The sequence below is a fragment of the Apium graveolens genome, chromosome 11, assembly GCF_009905375.1.
Source record: "Apium graveolens cultivar Ventura chromosome 11, ASM990537v1, whole genome shotgun sequence".
Taxonomy (NCBI): domain Eukaryota; kingdom Viridiplantae; phylum Streptophyta; class Magnoliopsida; order Apiales; family Apiaceae; genus Apium; species Apium graveolens.
Window position 1 is genome coordinate 74,038,352 of NC_133657.1, and position 22,716 is coordinate 74,061,067.

General features: G+C 34.5%; 1 protein-coding gene across 4 annotated transcripts; it reads left to right on the forward strand.

Moving 5' to 3' along the window:
- The first annotated feature begins 14,616 nt into the window (after positions 1-14,616).
- LOC141697382 (histone-lysine N-methyltransferase ASHH3-like) lies at positions 14,617-21,740 on the forward strand. Of its 4 annotated transcripts, none has more exons than XM_074501734.1 (14): positions 14,617-14,753; positions 15,611-15,682; positions 16,107-16,236; positions 16,360-16,471; positions 16,959-17,058; positions 17,647-17,725; positions 17,817-17,988; positions 18,063-18,143; positions 18,337-18,514; positions 19,895-19,922; positions 20,043-20,127; positions 21,034-21,082; positions 21,146-21,227; positions 21,434-21,740. In XM_074501734.1, exons 2-13 carry the CDS (start codon positions 15,665-15,667, stop codon positions 21,215-21,217), a joined length of 1,104 nt encoding a protein of 367 aa, XP_074357835.1. In that variant the 5' UTR covers positions 14,617-14,753; positions 15,611-15,664; the 3' UTR covers positions 21,218-21,227; positions 21,434-21,740. The 4 variants fall into 4 exon arrangements, 3 of the variants coding, with proteins under 3 accessions (XP_074357835.1, XP_074357834.1, XP_074357836.1); XM_074501733.1 differs by having other exon boundaries at positions 15,619-15,682; XM_074501735.1 differs by having other exon boundaries at positions 15,619-15,682; positions 18,337-18,466.
- Positions 21,741-22,716: the final 976 nt, after the last annotated feature.

Sequence of the window (22,716 nt, forward strand, 5' to 3'; positions counted from 1 at the left end):
CAAGAGAGTAGCAAATAGAAAAATAACTGAGATAGCTGAGAAACACAAAAACAGAGAAATCTTTGTAAGCAGAATCATTAGCATTTCCTGTATTCTCAGTAGTTCAATTTGTAAGCAGCTGTGAGCATTCCTGCACACAGAGTCCTCTCGATATATTATATATATCTCTGGTGGAATTGTTTAAATCCACCAGATAGTTTTTAAAGACTCTTGTTTTTAATTACTTATGTTTTGATTCAATTAAGTTTACATTCCGTATTGTGCTAATCAAAACAAATATATCTATAATCGAGTTGAACATTTTTATTTCAAGAAAAAGGTTCAAGAATTCCATTCAACCCCCCTTCTGTAATTCTTGCTACATTGTTAAGGGACTAACAATTGGTATCAGAGCAAGCTCTTAATCTACAAAGAGTTTAAAGATCAAAACAATTCAGCAAGATGAACAAGAAAGATGTTGAAGTCAAGATTCCTTTTCTTGATAAAGATAATTACCATCATTGGAAGGTAAAGATGCATCTTCATATGCTTTCTCAAGATGAGGCCTATGTGGACTGCATAGAAAGAGGCCCTCATGTTCCAATGAGAGCTGCTACAGGAAACGAGCCATATGTTCCAAAACCAAGGCATGAATGGTCTGATCCTGACATTGAACAAGTCAGGAAAGATAAAAAGGCCATGAACATTCTGTTCAATGGTATTGATGCAGACATGTTTGATAACATCATCAACTGCAAAACTGCCAAGGAAGTTTGGGACATAATACAGATAATTTGTGATGGCACTGAGCAAGTTAGAGAAAATAAAATGCAGCTCCTGATTCAGCAATATGAGCATTTTCACAATGAAGAAAGTGAGTCACTCACTGACATTTTTAGTAGATTCCAAAAACTACTAAATGCTCTTAAGTTGAATGGAAGAGTCTATCAGACTAAAGACTCCAACCTGAAATTTCTCAGATCTCTTCCAAAGGAATGGAAACCAATGACAGTCTCATTGAGAAACTCACAAGATTATAAGGAGTTTACTTTGGAGAGACTGTATGGCATTCTGAAGACCTATGAGCTTGAGATAGAGCAGGATGAAAGAATGGAGAGAGGAAAGAAGAAAGGAGGATCCATTGCACTAGTTGCTGATCTGGAAAAGGAGAAGGAAATGAAGATGGAAGCTGTAGAATCAACTTCAAAGGTCTGTGAGAATAAGGGTAAGGGGCTAGCTGCAGAAAGTGAAGAATCATTGAGCCAAGATGACATGGAGGACATTGATGAGCACCTAGCATTTCTTTCAAGGAGATTTGCCAAGCTCAAGTTCAAAAAGAACTTTGGAGCAGCCAAGCCAAATAGAAACATGGTGGATAAGTCAAAATTCAAATATTTTAAATGTGGCTTGGCAGGGCATTTTGCAAATGAGTGTAGAAAGTCAGATTCCAGTAAGAAAAGGTTTGAGTCTGTGGATTATAAGCAAAAATACTTTGATCTACTCAAACAAAAGGAAAGGGCTTTTATTACATAAGAGAATGACTGGGCAGCAGATGGTTTGGATGAAGATTAAGATGTCAGCTATGTCAATCTAGCCCTAATGGCCAAGTTTGATGAAACAGAGACAAGTTCCTCAAGCAATCAGGTAATCACTACAAACCTTGCACATTTATCTAAAGCTGAGTGTAATGATGCCATAAATGATATGTCTACAGAATTGTATCATTTACGTGTTACACTGAAGTCTCTCACTAAAGAAAATGCTAAAATCAAAGAAAATAACTTGTTTTTAAGTGAGAGGAATAATGTGCTTGAGTCTCAGTTTGTTGAGTTTGAGAAACTAAAAATTGAGTGTAAGATTGCCAAGGAGGAATTAACTGAGTCCTTGAAAAAGGAAGAAATTTTGAAGAAGCAGCTCGAGCGTGAACAAGAGGTGATTAAAGCATTGAAAACATCCAGGGTTGTTCATGCTCAAATCACCAAAGTTCAAGGAATTGAGTCTTTTTATGATGAAGCCTGGAAAAAGAATAAAGAGAAACTAGAACCTATTTTGGTAGATGGGTTGCTGACAGATATAGACTCGACGGATGATGAGGACTATCCGTCGGATAACAAAAAGTGTTATCCGTCGAATGATAAAAATCCTCATCCGTCAGCTGTAAGCAAACCCATTAGCAAAGCCAAATTAATCAAGCTAAATGATAAGTATGGGTCTGTTTCCAAGAACTTTGTTTCAGGAGAGTCAAGTCAAGCTAAGAAAGGGAAAAAGGCTAACGTTGGTCACATGACTGTCAAACAGTTAAGTGACAGACTTGAGAAAATAGAGGTAAAAACAGAGACTAAAAAGAAAACCAATAGGAATGGTAAAGTAGGGATTAACAAACACAATAACTACACACCTGATAAATATGCTCCTAGAAAAATCTGTGTCAAGTATGGTAGTGTAAATCATTTGTCTGTTAATTGCAAATCTGCCATGCCTACTCCCATGTTTGTTCAGCCTCAATTTCCTAACATGAATGCCATGCCTCCCATGCCTGTTAATGCTATGCCTACACAGAATATGAATGCACAGTTTGCTAATATGCCATTTGCACCTAATGCATATTATGTTGCATACAATATGCCTCAAATGCCATTTAGCATGCCTTACTGGAATAACATGTTTGCACCAAGCATGCCATTTCCTGTTAGCCATAACATGCATGATAATTCTATTGCATTTAGTGGTTTCAAAGGTACAACCCAATTGACTAAGGAAGAATCTGAAATTCTTAAGTCAAATGAGATAAAAACCCAAGAAACAGAAGAAGAAAGCTAACAAGGCAGGACCCAAGGAAACTTGGGTACCAAAATCAACTTGATTTGATTTTGATGTGTGCAGGGAAACAGAAAGAATCTTTGGTACTTGGATAGTGGTTGTTCAAGACACATGACTGGTGATTCTACCCTGCTCACAGAGTTTAAGGAGAGAGCTGGCCCAAATATTACTTTTGGAGATGACAGCAAGGGTTATACTGTGGGATATGGCTTGATTTCAAAGGATAATGTCATCATTGAAGAGGTTGCCTTAGTGGATGGTCTCAAACAGAATCTGTTGAGTATCAGCCAGCTTTGTGATAAAGGCAACTCAGTAACCTTCAATAAAGAAGCCTGTGTTGTGACTAATAATCAAAACAACAAAGTGGTTCTCACTGGTGTGAGAAGAGGAAATGTGTACCTAGGTGACTTCAACTCAACTCTGTAACTTGTCTTCTCAGTAAAGCAAGTCAAGATGAAAGTTGGCTATGGCACAAGAAGCTATCCCATTTAAACTTCAAGACCATGAATGAGCTGGTAAAGAAAGAACTAGTAAGAGGCATTCCTCTAGTGGAGTTTACAAAGGATGGACTGTGTGATGCCTACCAAAAAGGGAAGCAGATCAAAGCATCATTCAGGAAGAAACTTGATTCAGCAATTGAAGAGCCTCTGCAACTGCTTCACATGGATCTGTTTGGACCAGTCAATGTATTGTCAATTTCAAAGAAAAGATTTTGCCTAGTAATTGTAGATGATTTTTCAAAGTTCTCTTGGACATATTTCCTAAAGTCTAAAGATGAGGCTAGTGAATTCATCATCAATCACATAAGGCAAGTTAACAATCATCCTGATTTCAAAGTTAGAAGAATCAGGAGTGACAATGGAACTGAGTTCAAGAACTATGTCATGAGAGCATTTTGTGAGGAAAATGGAATCTTACATGAGTTCTCAGCAGCAAGGACTCCATAACAGAATGGAGTAGTGGAAAGGAAGAACATATCACTTATTGAAGCTGCAAGGACAATGCTTGAAGAATCAAAATTACCAACATATTTCTGGGCTGAAGCTGTAAACACTGCATGCTACACTCAGAACATCTCTCTGATTAATCAAGCAAGATGCATGACTCCTTATCAATTGTTCAAGAACAAGAAGCCAACTCTAAACTTTCTTCATGTCTTTGGCTGTAAATGCTATATTCTGAGAAATCAAACTGATCAAAATGGGAAGTTTGATGCTAAAGCAGATGAAGGAATTTTTGTTGGATATGCTGTTGGTAAAGCATATAGAGTCTACAATCTAAGAACCAACATTGTTGTGGAATCTATACATGTTGTGTTTGATGATAAAAATATTGAAGGACTGAAAGATGGAGATTACCATGAGAGCCTCAAATTCGACAATGTTGAGATGGTCAGTGATGGAAGTGATGGTGAAAGTGATCAAGAAACAGTGTCTAAGGATAATGCAGACAAATCTACCACCAATGAAGCACAAAACTCAACATCCGTTGAGTTACAAAATGCTTCATCCGTCGGAAGGCAATCTGTGTTATCCGTCGGTAGACAACCTGCCTCATCCGTCGGTACTCAAAATTCACCATCCGTCGGGTTATCAAAAGGAGCAGGAAGTCAAGGCAGATCACCCATAGAAAGTACCCCTTTCTCAAATCAAAGATCCACAAACTCAGGGGGAGTTTCTAGCAATCAAAACTCAATCACACATCAGGACAACATTGAGGTCTCTTCATCTAGAGCTAATCTACCTCAACCAAGGAAATGGACAAAAGATCACCCCTTTGAACTGATTATTGGTGATGTTTCTTCTAGAGTTCAAACCAGGAGAGCAACTCAAGAAGAATGTCTATACAGCAGCTTTCTGTCAAAGGAAGAACCAAAGAAGGTAGAAGAAGCCTTGTTGGATCCTGATTGGATTTAGCTATGCAGGAGGAGCTAAACCAATTTGAAAGGAATAAAGTATGGAAGCTGGTACCCAAGCCTAAAGGAAAGAATCCAATAGACACCAAATGGGTATTCAGAAACAAGATGGATGAAAATGGAATAGTAGTAAGGAACAAAGCTAGATTGGTTGCTAAAGGCTATTGCCGGCAAGAAGGAATAGATTTTGATGAAACATTTGCTCCTGTTGCAAGACTTGAAGCCATCAGAATCTTCTTAGCCAATGCAGCCCATGCCAATTTCAAGGTCTATCAAATGGATGTCAAAAGTGCCTTTCTGAATGGAGATTTGGAGGAAGAAGTGTATGTTAGTCAACCTCCTGGCTTTGAAGATCCAAATTTTCTAGAATATGTCTATTATCTACTAAAAGCACTTTATGGACTGAAGCAAGCACCTAGAGCCTGGTATGACACTTTATCAAAGTTCCTTTTGGAAAATCACTTCACAAGAGGTACTGTAGATAAAACTTTATTTTTCAGAAATGTTAATGGCTCTAGCATACTTGTTCAAATTTAGGTAGATGATATTATTTTTGGCTCTACAGATGAAAAACTTTGTAAAAAGTTTGCCAAACTAATGCAAAGTAAGTATGAAATGAGTATGATGGGAGAACTAACTTACTTTCTTGGTTTACAAGTTAAGCAAGTTAGTGATGGAATATTCATTAGTCAAACTAAATATATTTTTGATCTCTTAAAGAAGTTTGATCTAATGGATTGCACATCCGCAAAAACTCTCATGGCCACTGCAACTAAGCTTGAACTAAACACTACTGAAAAGTTCGTGGATATTTCAAGCTATAGAGGCATGGTTGGTTCACTTCTATACTTAACAGCTAGTAGGCCAGATATAATGTTTGCTACATGTTTATGTGCTAGATTTAAGGCTGATCCTAGAGAGTTTCACTTGATAGCTATTAAGAGAATTTTCAGATATCTCAAGGGAACACCAAAACTTGGCATTTGATATCCTAGAGATTCTGGTTTTGATCTAACTGGCTATTCAGATGCAGATTATGCAGGTTGCAGAATTGACAGAAAAAGCACAACAGGAACTTGTCAATTTCTAGGAAACAAGCTTGTGTCCTGGTTCAGTAAAAAGCAAAATTCAGTTTCTACTTCTACAGCTGAAGCTGAATATATTACTGCTGGCAGTTGCTGTGCACAGATTTTATGGATGAAAAATCAATTGCTAGACTATGGTTTGCAAGTTGAGAGGATTCCTATTTTCTGTGATAACACAAGTGCAATTGCCATCACTGAAAATCCAGTGCAACATTCAAGGACAAAGCACATAGACATCAAGTACCATTTCATAAGGGAACATGTAATGAATGGTACTATAGAGTTACATTTTGTTCCAAGTGAGAAGCAACTTGCAGATATATTTACCAAGCCACTGGATGAATCCACCTTTTCTAGGTTGGTAAGTGAGTTAGGTATGCTTAATTACTCTTGAATCTATCTGAGTTATTTTGCAAGTTGATATGTAGCCAGAAATTTAACTGATTTTTAGTCATGAGTGAAATTTTGGCTAAGTCAAAATTTGCATCTCGACGGATGACCATTATCCATCGAGTTGAGTCATCCGTCGATGTACTATGTGCAAATAAAAATCAATTACTTTTCTGGAATCTTTTAAAACTCGACGGATAACAGTTTATCCTCATCCGTCGAAGTGTCTAAATCTTAACCGTTAATTCCCTGAACATTATCCATCGTGTATACTTACAGTTTGTAAGCATTACACGACGGATAATGGGTGGAATTTTTACAGTTTATTTTTAAACGGCTAATTTAGGCAATTTCTATTGGGTGATTTACTTTTCTTTATTATTTTCATCCGTTGTTTTTGAGATAGTATAAAAACTTGTTTCATTTCAAATATTTTCTTTTATCATTCTCAAATTCAACTGCTTTTATTTTATTCTCTCTCAAGCAAATATCCTCTTTCTCTTCAAGCTTTCATTCTCTAACAATGGCACCTGTAGTAAAGATCATGTCTCAGACTGGGTTCATTTATGAGAAGAACAACTTCACTGCTTTGGTCAATAAGGGTATTCAGCAATCAGAAGACTATCACAAGATGATGGACTTCGTGAAGAACTACAAGTTAAGTTATGCCATATTTGAATCACCCACAATTTACTGTGAAGTTGTTGAAGAGATGTGGACCACTGCAATCTACAACTCTAATGACAAAACCATCACTCTAACTATCAAAGGTAATGAGTTCTGTATCAATAGTGATGTGATAAAAGCATGTTTCAAAATTCTTGATGATAATGAAACTTCACCACACACTGACACTGATATTATCAATATGCTTAATTCAGTGTATTATGCACTTCCTACTACTAAGCTAAGTGAGATTAGAAGATTAGGTCTTAGGAAGGAATGGAGTTTCATGTGTGATGTTGTGACTAAAGTTTTCTCTGGAAAAGTCAGTAATTTTGATTCTGTGAACATTTCCATGCTTAACATGCTATACATGCTAGTTACAGATAAATTTTACAATTTCAGTGACCTTGTCTTGTATGAGTTAGGTTTTAAACTAGGTGAGTTAGCCAAAAGGGGAAAGAATGTATATTATGCTAGATTTTTCATGATATTGGCTAACCATCTTTGTCAAGAGATTGTACTTGAGAACTCAAACAACAAATTAGCTTGTTGGGTTCAAGAGAGAAGAATCATTGCAGATTTGAACAGAGCCAACCATCATAGGGATGTGCCAATGTTCTACTTTCCTGTAATACAGACACCTCAGGTAAGTGAGGTAAGTTCATCCATACCCTCAACTATTCCAATCTCCTCAATTTCTTTGAGTTCAGGAGTAGCTATGGCAACTGTGACAATGACCAAACAGTTGCCTACCAAAGCTGCCAAAACTACTGTAATTTCTAAATCCAAGTCAAAGAAAACCCCCTCTGGTATCTCTCAAAAGGTACCAGTTGAAAAATCTACCAAAGCCAAAGAGGGGAGTGTGAAGGAGGGTCAGTTAGGTGAGGGAAGGGGTGAACATCAAAGAAACCCCAAGGATAAGGTTGGAGAGTTGAGTGAATCCCAGCCTAGCCACACTGCAGTTTCCCAACAAACTGCAGTGCTTAAAAACGACAAAAGCTCACTTCTAGCTACATCCTCCCAAAAGGATGTGGCTATTGAATAAAGCTCTCAGCCAAGAGCACAGGCCAAAAGGGTTAGGGACACAAGCTCAACCCAAACTTACACAAGAAAGAAGAAATCCAAAACAACTGGGGATGCACATGGCACACACACAGTGCAAACTGGTGCTAAAGACACAGTCCCTGCACTTTCTCAAATTCAGATTGATGTGACTCCAATAAATGTGGAGTCACAGCCAAAATCTCTTATAATAGAAGCCTCTGAAACACCATACTCACCAACAAACTCTCTGGAAGTGGATATGATAAACACTTCAATTCCTGATTCCCCTTCTTTAACTCTGTTGGGGAAGCTAAAATCTAGTGCAAGTGAGCATCATCTTTTAGATGATTTATTGGCTCACTTGCCAATTCTTTTAGATACTATTGTGACATCTGTGCCTCAAATAACTTCAATCAACACAGAGTCAACAATAGTTTCTTTTCCCACCTCATTCATTTCTACTCTCTCGATGGATATTGCTCATCCGTCGAGTAGTGATTGTATCCCGACGGATAAGCTTAATAGCAGTTATCCGTCGGATAGCTTTACCACTCACCCGATGGATATCACTTATCCGTCGAGTGTCTCTGCACAACTTCAAACTTCAATCATTTCTAGTGCAGAGGATTTAGTGGTAATACAATCACTCTTAGGACTGAGAGAGGAGAGTGCATTGAGTGAGAGGCTGGGTTGCTCCCAGGCAAAAGGAGAGGAAAAGAGTGAATCTCAGCAATCCATTTATTCAGGATTGACAAAAGTGAGTGAGAGGAGTCCCACCTTAGTAGGTGAAGGTGAGGGTGTGAGGGTGGGGAGCCAGGGTGAGACCCTGATGCAACAAAAGAGAGATTATGAGAGAAAGGTAGGTACAGGAGAAATAAGGGTGGATCCAGCCATTGCTAGTGAGTCAATGATTGTGGATGATGCTGAAAAGGAAAGACAATTTCAGCAACATTACAAAGCTGAAATTGATAACATTTCCTTGGATGCTGACACTTTTACTCATCCTGTGTCAGCCTATCAATTGTTGGCTGTTTAGGGCAATGTGGAGGCAGAACAGACTTTGAATCTAGTACACACCTCAGAATCTCTTCAAAGAGATAAAGCTGCTGTCAATAGGATGCCTTCTCAAGCTAGTGAGCCATCTGAAGAATTTGGAGTAAATTCTAATGATGATGACTCTGTTTCTTTGGACGGAAGCATGAACTTAGGGGGAGATGAAGGCCCAAGTTCTGTTTTAAATTTACCTGGATGGGCATGGGCAAAGGAATTTACACCAGGACAATTTGATGTGTCTTTGGTCAAACAAGTGGTGGCTATTCAAAAGGCCCTTCAGGAGACTTTAGATGCTGGTACCAAGGTTATTCTTCAAGCTCACCTAGACTCTCTACATCTCATGAAGATCCAGCACTTAAGACAGAATATGAGTGTGGATGAACTAAAAAGAGATATAGCTGACTTGAAGACATACAATTCTGAGAAGCTGGATTCAGTAATGCCATATGGTACCATGGAAGATCTACTACTGAGATTAAGGAGAGAATCAGATTCTGAAAAGAAGCTAGCCAAGCTGGAAAACAGAGTTCAAGTTATTGAGAATTCAGTGGCTATCCTTCTTCAAAATGAACAGACTCAGACAAACCTTTTTATGCAACTGGCTAAAGCACAAGGCCTAACTCCTCAACTTGATGATAACAAAAAAGGGGAGAGAGCATCAAGTAAGGGGAGAAAGGATCAACTGAGGGGGAGAAACTTCAAGTACAAATCAGCAAAGTAATTGTACCTTCAATTACAATCTCCAAGCCAACAGTTGCAAATGGTATAGATCTAATTAAAGCAGCAGCAACAAATTTGAAAGTTGCTGAAAAAGGAAAGTTGAGTTTGATCAACTGGAATAAGATTGATGAGGAGATACAGAAAAAGTTTGAACTAGTCAAGGTGCCAGTTAAGTCAGCCATCCATCACTCTCATGTCAAGCCAATCAGTGTGAATGAGATGAGCATGAACTATCTGGAAAAAGGACAATCTTCCTGCATTAAGTCTCCAAAGGCTGAAACAATTCTTAAACCAAGGGCAAATTATCTTAAATCATCTGGGAAGAACCCTATGGACACTGTGTATGAGACACCCAAGCCTGATGAAAAGAAGCTTCTGTCAAGATCTATTGTCTTCTATAAAGATCCAGCTGATTCAGCTTCAAAAAGGAGAATTGCTAAGATATTCAGAAATGGAAAGGAAATTTGTGTGGTAGCTGGACATCCACAATTTGCTCAAGCAAAGAAAGAAGAAAAAGCCAGATTAAAGCAGGAAAAGAGGCAAGCTGCTCTAGATGCAAAGAAGTCTAAACAGAAGAAAGAACAGATTGCTATCTTGGCCAAACTACAGGCTGTAAATTCTTCTCAACAAATTCCCTCTCAACCATCTGAAGCTGCTGAATCAAAGAAGAAGATTGAAGAACAGAAGAAATCCTCAAGAAAGAAAGAATTGGCTAGAAGAACAAAAAAGAAACTGGATGTTGTAGACAAGGAATTGGAAGATCAATTTCCTAAGGAATCCACTCAAGCTACAACTCAAGTATCAAAGCCCTCTGTGGTATTTGAAGACATAAGGGTGGTGGATCCCTACAGGAACATACATGGTGAACCTATTGTGCCAAAGGATGAGCCAATAGAGTGGGATAAAATACCAATTCCTGACTTCAACTTACCAATCCTTAGCAAGCCAAAAAGGATAAAATCAAGGGCAGTCAAGAAAGTGAAGCTGTCACCTCTCAAATCCAAGTCAGTCGTTAAAGCTCAACCCAAGGTCAACAGGGGAGACTACTTGTACTTGTGTGACATCAAAGAATTTTCAGATCTAAATCTTTATCTGGATGAACTAGATGAAGTGAGGATAATTGATGCATACAGAAACCTACCTGAAAGGTTGGTGTTCGAGTACAAAGGAGGAAGGGAGATTCAGTGGCCACTTCACAGGATTTTTCAAGAAAGCCAAGCTGTGCTGATTAAAGTCTATTCATCCTTCAAGAAAAACTTTGGGTTCAATGTAACTGCAAGAAGACTAGTATTGAAGAAGATTGAAGAGCTGAGGAGTGTTAGAGCTAAAGATGCACTCCCAAAGACTATAATCATCCCATACACAGGGAGAAGAGTGCATCTAAGGCCCTACTGGCTGATGGAATTCATGGATGACAAGGGTGTAAGAAGATTTTTCAGATTAGAAGACCAATTGAGTATCTCTAGCAATGAGACTCTCTTGGAAATGCAAGAAAAGCTAGATCTCTCATAATATGATGAACTAGAATTCCACAGGCAGCTCCAGAATCAAATTGAAGAAAATAACAGAAAGTTTGGAAGAAGATCCAGACCTTCAAGGAACTAGAAAAATCTGCTCAGGCTAGAGGAGCATCTTGAATTGACTGTGAGCCAAACCTTGTACATTTTATTTATTTGAAGCACTTTCAGTTTATCTACTTATCTTTAAAGATGTATGTTCAGGATGTTTTGTTATCATCAAGTATCTCTTAATTTATGGCTACAATTCCAGTAGACATAAATTGGGGGAGATTGTTGTGCATATGTTGTGTACTTGATGATTTCATAAACAAAACATCTAAGTAGATTTTACTTAGTGAAATTATGTAGCACTCGACGGATAAGAATTATAGTCCCGACGGATAACTCATTATAGTCCCGACGGATGATTAACTTATTATCCATCGAGTGAGTAGCTTATGTAATAAAAAGTTCGTAGCACAGTTATGTATGCACATTTGTATAGAATCTGTAGTAGCATATAAGTCATGTTGACTCTAACTAGATATGCAGAATAGGTTGATTAATTATACATAAATGATGTCTTGTAATTCTGCTTAAGTGAAATATAGTCAAGTGCCAAAATAGCTACCAACGGATGATTAACAAAGCCATCGATGGATGATCAAATGACTATCAACGGATGTTTAATATAGCAGTCGACGGATGATCAATTAAACCATCAACGGATGTTCTGAAAGTCGACGGATGATCATATGAAGAATTCAAACAGCAGTTGAACAGTGAAAGCTGACACACAGCCGTCGAGATGTATACAAACACACTGTGGAAGCCCATTAACTGGGTAATAGAGGACGAAAAGCAGCAAAGCTTAAGACTGTTAGATTTTATATTTGTTCAGTCTTTTTGACTTTGTAATCTTGGTATTATATAAACTAAGAGAGTAGCAAATAGAAAAATAACTGAGATAGCTGAGAAACACAAAAACAGAGAAATCTTTGTAAGCAGAATCATTAGCATTTCCTGTATTCTCAGTAGTTCAATTTGTAAGCAGCTGTGAGCATTCCTGCACACAGAGTCCTCTCGATATATTATATATATCTCTGGTGGAATTGTTTAAATCCACCAGAAAGTTTTTAAAGACTCTTGTTTTTAATTACTTATGTTTTGATTCAATTAAGTTTACATTCCGCATTGTGCTAATCAAAACAAATATATCTATAATCGAGTTGAACATTTTTATTTTAAGAAAAAGGTTCAAGAATTTCATTCAACCCTCCTTCTGTAATTCTTGCTACATTGTTAAGGGACTAACATTTTGTAAACACAATATCTCCACAATATCTTAACTGCTTTGTTCACCTATAATCCAAACAAGTTTAAAAAGGCTAAAAATCCAAGAAACACATTCACCCCCTTCATGTTGCATTCAATATCTAACAGTTTACCTGTCTTACGGCATGTCCACCCTGTATGTGTTACGGCCTAAAACCTAATCTTTCATACTTTTGTCCCAATTTGATTATAATTGATCCGTTTTTGATCCGAAATAATTTAATACCAAATTTTGGCTGTAATACCCCAGTATATTTAAAATATGAAATTTAGTATGGTAAATTTACAATTTTAAAATTTTGACATATATATTATCATATTAAAGACGAAATATTAAAAATTTTGTTAGTAGTTGTTATTGTTCCGAACATACGATATTTATTTGATTGCCCTTACTTAATTATTAATATTTTTTTACTTAATTACCCCTGTTAATTATTTTAACGACCTATTTATTTTTAACATATAATAATCCTAATTAGTATATAAATCAATTACCCTTTTCAACAAAAATAAATTATCTTTTCTACATTTTTCAATTAAAACATCTCTTTTTCCAAATCTGTCACAACCAATTCTATTTAACAAAATATTATATAATTATTACCAATAACTCTTATCGTAATCTTAATCGGTATATATAAACCAATTACCTTCTTTCAGTTGACAGTCGTTGTTGTTCGGTAAATATTATATTTACTTGATTGCCCTTACTTATTTACTTTTATTTATTATTTTAATGACCTAATTATTTTCAAAATATATTAATTCTAAATAGTATATAAATCAATTACCCTTTCTAACTAAAACATGTTACATCTAGAACAAAAAATAAGAGCTTCGAGCCTCTACTTTGCCCAATTAAAACACCTACTTTTTCAAATTTATCACGGTCAATTTTATTTAATAAGATATTATTATTACTAATAACTTCTATTTTAATCCTAGTTAGTATATATAAACTAATGAATTTTTTTCAACCAAAACACAATGTTTTTTTTTTTATTTTTTCGGCTACAACACCTCATTTTTCAAAAATATCACGAACAATTCAATATAATAAAATAGTATAATTATTAATAACTAACCAATTAACTTTTTATCTAAAACTGATTATTTTTATTATCTTAAATAACAAATTTTCTACTTTTTCAAAATAATACGGATAATTATATTTAATTTCAATTTAAATTATATATAAGAAATCATGTAATTTTAAAAAAAATCCGTGTATCGCATGAATTAGAAATTAGTATAGAATATATTTATAAATACAATATAATTTAGATATACAAGTAATTATGAATCACTTAAGTGAGACATTTTTTTGGGGAAAAAAAGACGAGAAACTTTACTAAAAACACCTCTTAATTACATATATGTCTTTACGCTACGGAGAAAATATCCTAAACACCCGGTTTGAGTTTGGCAGACATGGGGTTGTCTAACGGATAATTCGAATATGCTGTATTTGGATACATATCCAAATTCGAAAATTCGTATTCGTATCCGAATATGAATCCGAGAATTTTTAAAGAAGAATATTTGAATCCGGATCTTACTCCGAATAGTACTCGGATCCGGATCCGATTTTCAATTTGATTTTTTATTTTAATATTAAAAGTTCAAAAAAAAATGCAAAAAAATAATAAAAATTAAAACTAATTTTTGAAAATTGAGTTAAGAGTTAAATTGATTTAATTCAATTATAATTTTTGATACATTTTATTTTTATTATATTCACAATGTAATTTTATTATCTTTAAAATATTTAACTCAAATGAAGTTTTATATATGTCTATAATATTTTATAATTATATTTAATTTATATAAATATATTATTTATTGAATATATATGTACACATACATGCATACTATAAATTTAATAGAATAAATTTTAAATTATATATATAAATATAGTATTAATATATTTTATGTATATTTAATTTTGGATTAGGATATTTTCGGATATTCGTATCCGTATCCAAAATTATCGAATTCAAATATACAAATAAAATTCATATTATTACGGATATGGATTATATCCTGCATATAAATACGGATTTTTCGACAAATATGGGTTTTTCAAATTTAGCCCTGCCTATAAAGTTGAGAGAAGTAAAGCTGAGAGAAGTCAAAATATTTTCTCTCCCTCGACGACTAAACTCTGTTCGAAACCAAAAACACAATCTCTCTCTCTCTCTCTCGTTCTTTTATACACTAATCTCCCAACTCGCCTCATCTTGGGTAAGTTTCGCGAATTCAACAATCTCTACTAACTGTCTGTATGCATATCACTTGAAGTTCTGTAATTGAAGTTTCTTTGTGTTTCTTTAGTGCCCATTTCGCAGTGTTGGTAAATCTTGAATTACTGCAGAATTCTATCTTCTTTCTTTAATTATCTTGAACTGCTTTTGATTACATAATTGAGCAGTATTTAATCCTCTTTTTTCTTCAGTCTTTAATCTTGTTCTGATTATCCTTTGTTTCAATAACTTGTCAAGAAATTTGATTGCTTTCTAATCTCGAAAACTAGGGGCAACAATCTGTCACTTTGGGGATACTTATACCCAATGCCTGCGCTTGTTATAGTATGTGCCAAGTTTGCATTTGTAAAAAAGTCACCATCTTCTTGATGGAACCGTGTAGTATGCTCAAGAATTTTAGGATAGTTGAACATCAAATGTGTTTATATTTCTCTTTTTAATTTACTTTTTTCGGTATTAATTGATTGTAAAGCTTCAAGTTGACACTGCATGTCACAGATTAATGTGGGAAAGGAGTTCACTTCTTGGTTTGTTATCCGTTTTTAACCTTTTTTCTTATGTCCTCCTGGTGGAATTATTATATTGCATTCATGTGGTGTATGTAGTGTAGTGTAGGTGTTCGGTGCCATATGTCTAATCAATTTAAAATTGTTTTATATTTAATATTTGGTCGTTGGCGCTGTTCAGTTCTAATGTTAAATTTATGCTTATCCTTATTTTCATTTTTCTCCAGTAATTGTTGATCTTAATTCTTATGTCATAATTTATCAAAATGTGGGTGTTGCTCTAATGTTAGAGATGGAATGCCTACAAACTCAAATAATTAGTTCCTTTTAGATGTGCAGGTAATCGTAGTTCAATATATTCAAATCTGTAAAGCTGATAGAGGAGATGCCCGGTATGAAGAAGGTTGATTCAAAACCTATATTCTTGCTACATATTGAATTGTAAAGCTTGTTCGAAAACAATAATGTATTAACTTCATATCAACAATGTGTATGACTGTATGGTAAGATTTATTAGACATGTGATTCCAGTAAAGGTTTACATCATGTAATAATTTCACTGGTATTCAGCAACAGTACTGTATTGTTTAGTTTTCACAATGGAGATAAATTTATAAGTCATCCGTAAGATCCAAAAATAGTATGCTTTGCAGCCTCTACTTCTCTAATTTAGAGTGCTTAACCAGTGACCATCCTTTCACTTCTCATAATATATGTTAAAAAGTTCAATCTAGTATAATCCGCAAATTCCTTTGTTCTTTCTTATGCCCTTTGTTGTTTACATGTATGTGTTTCTTTCTCATCAATTTCCATCTATCTGTACTCAGAAAAGTAAGCATGAAGGTTTTGGGGACATATTCGATAAATTGCTGGACCAGATTCCAGCTTCAGTTGACTTTGAGCTTCCCGATTGGTTGAAAAAGCCAAAGCCTATGCACTACAGCTATATAAAACGCAGTATCCTTAAATATTTTTTAAGAAGCACAATTCATTTTTCGAGGCTGTTTCCCTATATTAAACAAATATTTGTTTAAGAAATCCCTATACTGTCGTTTCTTTGTTTTACTAACAGATTACTAGATATATATCGCACAAAAAAGATTAAGAAACGCCAGGAAGATGACGGGATATTTTGTAACTGCAATACAGCAGTCGGATCTTTGGGTGTGTGTGGTAGAGACTGTCATTGTGGGTAAGCTCTCTTCAACATCATGCTTAGTTTATAAGCCTCAAGGCAAAAAGCATTAGCACTGTACTGATTGTGAGACTTGGTCTGTAAAAATCGTCTGAAACCTTTTCAGCATGTTTTAGTGTCAATACAAATTATGTACTAGATCGAGACCAATTAGACACTGAACATGCCATGTCCTGATTCAATTTTGGATTTCACACCTTAAAGATGTCTAGAGTTATGTTAAACTACTTTATATTACAAATGTATGACCTGGAGTCCTGTTATAGGGTATTGTGAATTTTTTTATAATAATAATTAGGCATGCTACTTGACAGTATTTCAGTGACCTCTTTACAGTTTGTTAGTAATATGACGTATTAGTCCTTTTCCATCTGGTATTAGTGTTTTATGAGCATTATGTATTAATTTTTTCTGTTAACATTTTGGCACATGAGGAACCCAAAGGCCAAAAGGTAAGTAAATAAATGATGGTTTATTTTTGTAGAATGCTACTGTCTAGCTGCTCTTCAGGATGTAAGTGTGGAAGTGCATGCATTAACAAACCATTTCACGAAAGGCCGGTGAAAAAGATGAAGATTGTGCAGGTAATCAACTGAATAGTGGATCTTAAAACTAGCATATGAAACAGGACATGCATATAAATATTAGAAGAGTGATTCTTCAACACCACTAACCTTCCCCTCTCTGTAGTCCATCCACCTCCTGTCGCTTGTGTGCTTTGCATTTTATGTGTTTGATAAATGTCATAAAAGGACAAACTTAAACATCTCAACAACTTTGAGACATTCATTCTCTACAACATTTCGTAATGTGCTCTGATATTGTGTTTCATGCACATTTACAAGTAGAAATACAGACATCCTTCGTCAGGATTTCATTTTAGGGCTGTGCTCCATATCCTTCATTTAAAACCTATATTCGATTAAAGCTTATAAGCATAAAGTAGTGTCCATTCTGAGATATATCTCGAGTGAGGTAGAATTAAACCGAAGACCTAGGATCGATAGAGGAAAAGCCTTTACCACTAGGCTATCACTTAACTACCTGTAGTCGAAGTATATTAGTGGAACAGATTTTGTAACCCTTTCCAAGTATCAGCTTTGAAACATTTCTACTTTCTTTTGATGCTACTTGGAATGTACCTATAATTATCGTTTCCGTATTCCATTCAGACAGAAAAGTGTGGATCAGGAATCGAAGCTGAAGAAGATATTAAGCACGGAGAGTTTGTAATAGAGTATGTGGGAGAAGGTGATTTTTTTAGACCACTATTTTGTGTATTACTTGGTTCCATATTAGATACATAAGGTTATAATAAGATTTTCTTCTCCTACCAATGCAGTTATAGATGACAAAACATGCGAGGAAAGGCTTTGGAAAATGAAAGACCGTGGTGAATCGAATTTCTACTTGTGTGAAATTAATCGAGATATGGTGATTGATGCTACCTACAAGGGAAATAAGTCGAGATATATAAATCATAGTTGCTGCCCAAATACTGAAATGCAGAAATGGTTATATCAGTATCTTTTTGCTTAATTTCTAGTTGCAATTGTCTTTGTTTAATTCTTACAAAATTTCTCTTTAGGATGATTGATGGTGAAACAAGGATTGGCATATTTGCAACTCGAGACATTAAGAAGGGCGAGCATCTGACCTATGATTATCAGTATGACTCATTCCTTATTTTAACTGCTGCAGCGTTAAGTTCTTTTTTTTTTGCTTATTTCTTAGGCTGTATAAGTTCTTTACATATTTTATACTGTCTTCAGAAGTTAGGCATGAGATCTTACATGCCTGTTTTGAGTACAATTTATTCTCGACAATTTTGTTTGCTTCCACCAGTCTAACACTTTTCGCAGGTTTGTTCAATTTGGTGCAGATCAAGATTGCCACTGCAGGGCTGCTGGCTGCAGGCAAAAGCTAGGAGTTAAAGCTAACAAGCCAAAGATTCCTTCCTCCGACGCTACGTTAAAAATTGTTGCCAGTCAGGTGACAGTAACTCCTCCCAGACTGAATTCAATTTTACCAAGAAAGGATGTAAGCATGGTTATTTTATAATCTGATAGATATAAGTTGAAGCTTAGTTAAATTTCTTTTATAGCCTTCTACGCATACAGCTAATTTCTTACAAACTCACTGTATTGGTGTATTGTTATAGCAGCAAGCATTTACCAATTACCAGTGTTGTAATTTATGTCATAGAAATGTTGAGTGCCTTCAGCATTGAAAATTTGCATCTTTAAGAAGAACAATAAAGAGGCATTGTTAAAGTATGTACAAGTAGACTACTATTAGTTAAACTGATTTTTTGTAGCCTTTGAGGTTTAATTGTTGTACGAATCATTAAGATTTTTTCTGTTCCTCTCTGAAATTGAACCGGATCAGATTCTCTTGGTCCCCTGATTGCGACCTGATTAAAAGTTATAGTTCATCTGGAAACTTTCACATGCATTAAAGAGGCGACCTGATTGCTACCTAATATTAAATAGGTTAAAAGAAAATTGTACCTTTTTTATATTCACTATTTCCCATTATTTTAGATTCTTTTGTTTCTAGTCTACAGATACTGTATGGTAGCACAAAGAAAATCCTTAAGTGTCTGTTATTTATCATGCCCTAAGTGTATCTTGTCCTGTTTTTTTGCGCAGTATTACAGGACATGTGTGTGAGCTTGTTTGAGAATTTGATTCCTGTAAATGACATAGAGACAATTGTGGAGCAGATACTATAGGTTATAGTCGTAGTTTAAGAATCTTAGATTAAGAATACGAGCTAGGACACTAAAGGTGTGAGACTTGTGATGGATGTTAGATGGAGGTAATATTGAGGGAGATTTTACCAAATGAAGGGATGTGAGGAAGTTATTTGAACGGTCACTAGTTGTTGATTGCCATAGACACCATAATCTTATTATTGTGGTTTGTCTTACCTTGGATGATATTCCATAGTTGTGCTTGGACTTATTAAATGTTTTTCAGTTTGGTAGAATTAACATTTACTTTTGCTCTGTCTCATTTGGATGCTCTGTCTCATTTGGATGGTAGTTGTTCAAGTGCCCGGCATTTTACAAAATCTCTCTCTCTCTCTCTCTCTCTCTCTCTCTCTCTCTCTCTCTCTCCCTCTCTCCCTCTCTCCCTCTCTCCCTCTCCCTCTCTCCCTCTCTCTCTCTCTCTCACACACACACATGTTTAGATGCTCTTCTTTTAATTATGTCTCTCTCTCTCACCTGTTTATATGCTCTCCTTTTATTTATGTCTAGTTCTTCAAATGATATTCAGTACTTACAAATGATACTGGTACTTAAGCTATTGGTATTTATCACACCTGTAATGGCATGTCTGTATCAGCCTGTTCAAAGCTTGTTTTACTATGAAACAATTCAGCTTTAACTGATAGAAGGCATTATTCTTTTCATAGGTGTATCAGAATGGTGTATCTCATCTAGGTAGGCAAGCTCTTTTTTCACTTATTGTTGTTCCTTGGTCTAAATTTTTGGATGTTCTCATTATACGTTTAATTTATCAAACCATCAAATTCATGCTTGCTACATTTGTTATCATGTTAGGTTTGAGACTTAATGATAACCAGAGAAGGTGCAGCCATAATTGCATTGGTGAAATTGTTAAAATTACCCGTGGCATTGATACCTGGTAAATCAAAATTATTCCAGTTATATATTTTTTGTTGAGCATAGATGGAATCATTTTATAATTAATTATACTGAATGATTGCAATAAATTTTTAAGTCTTGATATCAATTGCACAAGACCTGCCATTTGTCAGGCTTAACAGGTAAATCAGAGGGTCCCAACCAATATTTAGTTTGTAAAAGGTTCACCGTTGGTAATTTATAGCCTATACCATAGTATATATTTATGTAATATCAAGCATTAGCAGTTCTGAATATTTGCCCTTCCAGTGCAGAGCAGGAAACTCTTATATTTTCTATTAGTTATTCTGTGGTATTATTCAGAGAAAAGTTATTAAATTAACTGTCTAGAGTAATGAAATGAAACGACCATATTTTTTTGGTTGTTGAGATAAGGAGGGTTCCTTATTTTATTACAGCAATATATAATTATTTGGCAGGGAAATGTTAAAGTGATTTCTTTTATTTGATTACTTATTGGCCTTTTCACTTTAATAACTGTAATTTTTATGTTAGTGTCAATTGTCAATGCCTCAATATATCTCTATTTAAACAATTGTTTGTAAGTTTTATGTTGATGTCAAATTGTAAATCTCTCCATCTACAATTTGGTTTAGATTAGTGCATAAATCTATCCAAAATGTTATATGCTTGCTCACTTGCTCAATATTATTTCTATGTTGTTTCCTTGTAGTAAATATTAGTTATTACGGCATCTTTTAATTATCTATATTGGCCACCTGACTAATTACTTCTCATTTTATGTTGGGCTAGATGGAGGACTTTCTAAACCACTTCGAAATTACAGACTTGGCAGAAAATGCATTTTTTTGTTAAATCAATGTTTAGTTTTGTTTACTAATATGGCTAACTAAGTTCCTTTTCTCAACTTCTTCACATATTTCAGGACATTCGGCGTTGTAAAGCGATTTGATAGCATTACCAAAAAACATATGGTACGAGAGATTTGTAGTGTATTTGATCAATCTGTTTGGTCAATAATCTGTCTTTTTCCACAGATAATGTATGAAGATGGTGGTGCTGAGTTTCTTGATATGTCGAAAGAAGATTGGGAAATATGTAACTTTTAGAATATGATAGGTAAATGTGATTCTTTATTTTACTAGATCTCTTGTCTCTACCCTTCCCGGTGTTGTATATATGTATTCTTAGTAAAAGTATGGCTTATTATAACGACGACCAGTACACTGTTAATAACAGTTGTATGCTAATAACAATCTTTTCTTATTACTTTAGTCAAATAACTAGTTAATGTACATAATACTAGTTTGAAATGTTGGCCGCAGGTATAAACGTCAACAATTGCTGGAATTTGGGCTACCAACTTGCTCAAGTGTCAAACCTATGTTGTAACAACATAAAGCTTTCTTTTTGCCAAGTAACATAAAGCTTCTCCTTGGCAACTAAATTCTTCTTGACAAACTTTTACCATTTTATGGTTGTCAGAATGTTGTACTATTAGCAGATATTGTTTACGTTTGTATATTTGTATCTGAGTCGCAATGACAATAAACTCATCATATAACTTTATCTGATTCTTTTGCATCTAAGGAATATTAAGTGATATTCACAGTGGTACTATTATTATTATTATGATTTTGATCCAAACTGCACTATTTTTGATAGTATTGCCTTCTTGAAATGGTACCAGGGGTACTATTGAGAATCCAATAATTGTAGATTAACATTTAAAGAAAAAGTGAAAAAAATGAAAGTTTGGACGATTAGAATTGAATATACTAAGAGCATGATTGGATAGCATAAGGAGTTCTAAAATTCTAAAATGGGAGGAGATAGTCAATTGTGCTCAATCGTATAATCTTAAATGAATACATACGAATACTGTTCCATTCCAAAATAGTTATTTATATTGATTTTTGCATGTAAGTTAAGGTTCTTTGACTGCATATTTTCGTTAATTAATTTTTAAATTTTTTTTTTGTTTAAATTTTTATCCACAAAATAAAATTTAAAAAATAATCAAAGGAGTTATATGTTCAAGTCACCTAAAAATCAAACGAGACAACTAATTTAGGATGCATGAATAATTTATAGCATTAATTTAAAATTATCAAATTACACATTTATATAATACACTTATTTTAATACCCCTTACCTCACTGTTTCATATTAAAGTTAATTTTTAATTTCTTAAAAATCATGTTACACAAACTAAGTCACGTAACAGACAGGAGATGGTAATAAAAAGATATCACATCCATCGTGGTAGATTTTGATTTTTCAAAAGTCTAATTACATATGAACCTTGATAAATTAATATTTTTGGGATAGAAGAAAATTATTAATTAATTAATAAATAAATAATTTATTAATATATTAATAATTTATTAATTTATTAATATTTATATATCATGTTAATTTTTTTAACATATATTTATAAATATATATACCAAAAAGATTATTAATTTTCATAATTTAATGGATTATGAATTCCTAAAAAATTGCTGATTATCCTCATAAAAATGAATAAAATGAAAAAGTGACAGAATATGATATAGGAGCTGAGAAAGAAGATTAAGCTGAAGATGACGACGGTTTTGATATGGAG

Excerpts from the sequence above, each read along its gene's own strand:
- LOC141697382 (XM_074501734.1), top strand. Across the intron at positions 16,472-16,958 it reads GGTAGAGACTGTCATTGTGG|AATGCTACTGTCTAGCTGCT; the intron begins GTAAGCTCTCTT and ends TTATTTTTGTAG. Across the intron at positions 17,989-18,062 it reads AATACTGAAATGCAGAAATG|GATGATTGATGGTGAAACAA; the intron begins GTTATATCAGTA and ends ATTTCTCTTTAG.